Genomic DNA, 2,212 nt, shown 5'->3' with positions numbered 1-2,212 from the left:
ACATCCGGGCAACATCCCACAGAGATATTATTTCCTCCAGAGGCCAAGTTTTTTTTTTTTTTTTTTGCAACTCGACCTCTTTTCATCCTGCCGCCGGGGTGAAAAAGAAAAAAGAAAATCATTATGTCCAACGCGAGAAGAGGGGAGGGGGTATCTGCGACCAGCAAAAAGTCATATATGCCCAGATCAATGGTGGCACCCACAGCTCATCAAGCTATTAGCCTAGTGGCTAGGGGGAGGCGCTCCATTTGCTGCGTGATAATTAGCATGAGGGGGGGTTTTTTCAAATCATGTTGCAACTCCGGTCGACGACGTACATTGGCTATACATGTTCTGCTGGCTGGGCTGAGCATAGGGAGAGTGAGGCTGGTAGTTGGAGTACATGTGGCTGGCTCCGTATTCCGGCATGGGCTGCTGTCCAACGTTGCCGGAAGGGGGAGCAGGATACTGGTTGGGCTGGTATCCTATCGGAGGAAGCTGGACAGGTCTCGTGGGATATCCAGAGGAAGACGCGCCGTCGGGAGCCTGGGGATCACCGCCACCGTTTTGCGCGACATTCACTGCCGCTGCCCTCTGTCGCTCCTCCTCAGCCTTGCGCTGGGCCTCCTCCTCCTTCTTCCTCTGCTTCCACTCTTTGCGGATCTCCTTGAACTCTGGATTGCATCATCTGTTAGCCGTGTATATTCCCAGGGGCATATGACGCAAACAATCCGTTGGTGTCAGTTTTCAGGCGGGCCACGTGGCTGAGCCTTCAAGTTGGGCAGTTTAAACTAGGGGGGGAACAGAGGCGTAAAAGAGGCGAAAGTCGCAACCTACCTTCGGGAGTTCGCTTTTGGCCGTGAGACTGCATGGTGACGTGCGCGTTGAGATGGTTCAGAGTGCCGTAGGCCTTCTCGCATCCATTCCAGCCGCACTTGTACATGCGCTCGATTTCCTCGTAGCGTCTGCGGGGGCGTTTGTGCTGCTGAGCGCCGGGGATGGGAACGAAAGAGTAGACCTGTTTGGAGTAGAATTCAGGTTAGTATGCGTACTTTTGTGCTAGTAACAAGGCCAGTTGAACGTGGAGGAATCTCGGGCGGACCAAGATTGTCTCCGTCTCGAGTAGCATGATTCATCTTCTCTCTCCCGCGCACGCGCCCACTCAATTGCAGATGCGCGCCAAGATTGGGTAGTTGACTCTCCCCTCTCGACGAAAACAACCACTTTTTCCCGCCCAATTTTCACTTTTTCTCTCCCACTCTCTCGTCCCACTTGAAGCACTTCCAAGCACTACATTTGCGCACGTACCTGGCTAGGTCTCTGCTGGGGAGCAGAGGCTGGGGATTGGGCGTAGACGGGGTGGCCGGGAGTCAAAGGAGGAGCTCCATGCTGGCTGTACCCGGCCCAGTCGGGTCGGGGCTGCGCATACATGCCTCCGCTCTGATGGGAGTAGCCATGAGACATGTCTGGATTCGGCGCATACGGCGAGTGCTGCCCATAAGGGTAGGTTGGACTCGGAGCCGCAATAGACGGATCTATAGGCACATCGTTGTCAGAATTGACGGGGTGGGCTTGATGGCTAGGCCCATTGTGCTGGGGCATAGACGGACTGTTCTGTTGTTGCGCCATACCTCCGCTGCTCGCGCTGCTGGAAGGATGGTATGAACGCTGGATATGATCCGCCGAGAAAGACCCTGATCGCGCCGAGGGAGGATAGACGCTGTACTCCGAGGTGGGAGTCACAGAGGTGGGATAGTCTTGTTTCCCGGGGTACTGAGCAGCAGACGCGTGTTCTGCCGACGAGCCTTCAGAATGATGGTCGCCGAAGCTGCTGGAGTAGGGCGAGGGCAAACCTGACTGCGAGAACTGGGTGGCACCGCGGTCCATAAAAACACTCGAAGCAATCGACGATGGCGAAGCCCAAAGACGAGGGGAGAACTCTTGACAAGTTCTCTTTTTCCCTTTGTTTCTTGATGTGCTTTATGCGATGGTTATCGGCGACGTGATGCGGAAGTAGTGAAGATGATCAAAACTCCCAAGTCGCGATGTTGATGGTTTGCGCTGGCTTTGGCCCAGGAACGTGCTACCGAACTCCACACAAGGTTGGCGTGGAAAGAAAAAAGAGACGGCGTCCAGACAAGACTAGTTTCCAAGCACTCGCGTCTCCAAGATGGTGCAGGGGGAAGGAAGAAATAGTAGCAGCCGGAGGCAGAGTGATGAGTAGGCTCTCTCC

At 54.8% G+C, this 2,212-nt stretch overlaps 1 protein-coding gene across 1 annotated transcript; it reads right to left on the bottom strand.

The window, feature by feature from the left end:
• Window positions 1–222: 222 nt before the first annotated feature.
• Window positions 223–1,866, bottom strand: Triagg1_10723 (uncharacterized protein; the record flags this gene model as incomplete). The annotated part of the gene is made up of 4 exons (XM_062894826.1): window positions 223–251; window positions 318–653; window positions 817–997; window positions 1,288–1,866. 4 exons carry the CDS (start codon window positions 1,864–1,866, stop codon window positions 223–225), a joined length of 1,125 nt encoding a protein of 374 aa, XP_062750306.1.
• Between the last annotated feature and the right edge of the window lie 346 nt (window positions 1,867–2,212).

Source organism: Trichoderma aggressivum (assembly GCF_033847375.1).
Source record: "Trichoderma aggressivum f. europaeum strain CBS 100526 chromosome Unknown scaffold_083, whole genome shotgun sequence".
NCBI classification, from domain to species: Eukaryota; Fungi; Ascomycota; class Sordariomycetes; order Hypocreales; family Hypocreaceae; genus Trichoderma; species Trichoderma aggressivum.
The sequence above is the reverse complement of the archived record's forward strand: the minus strand, read 5'-3'. Positions and strand labels throughout refer to the sequence as shown.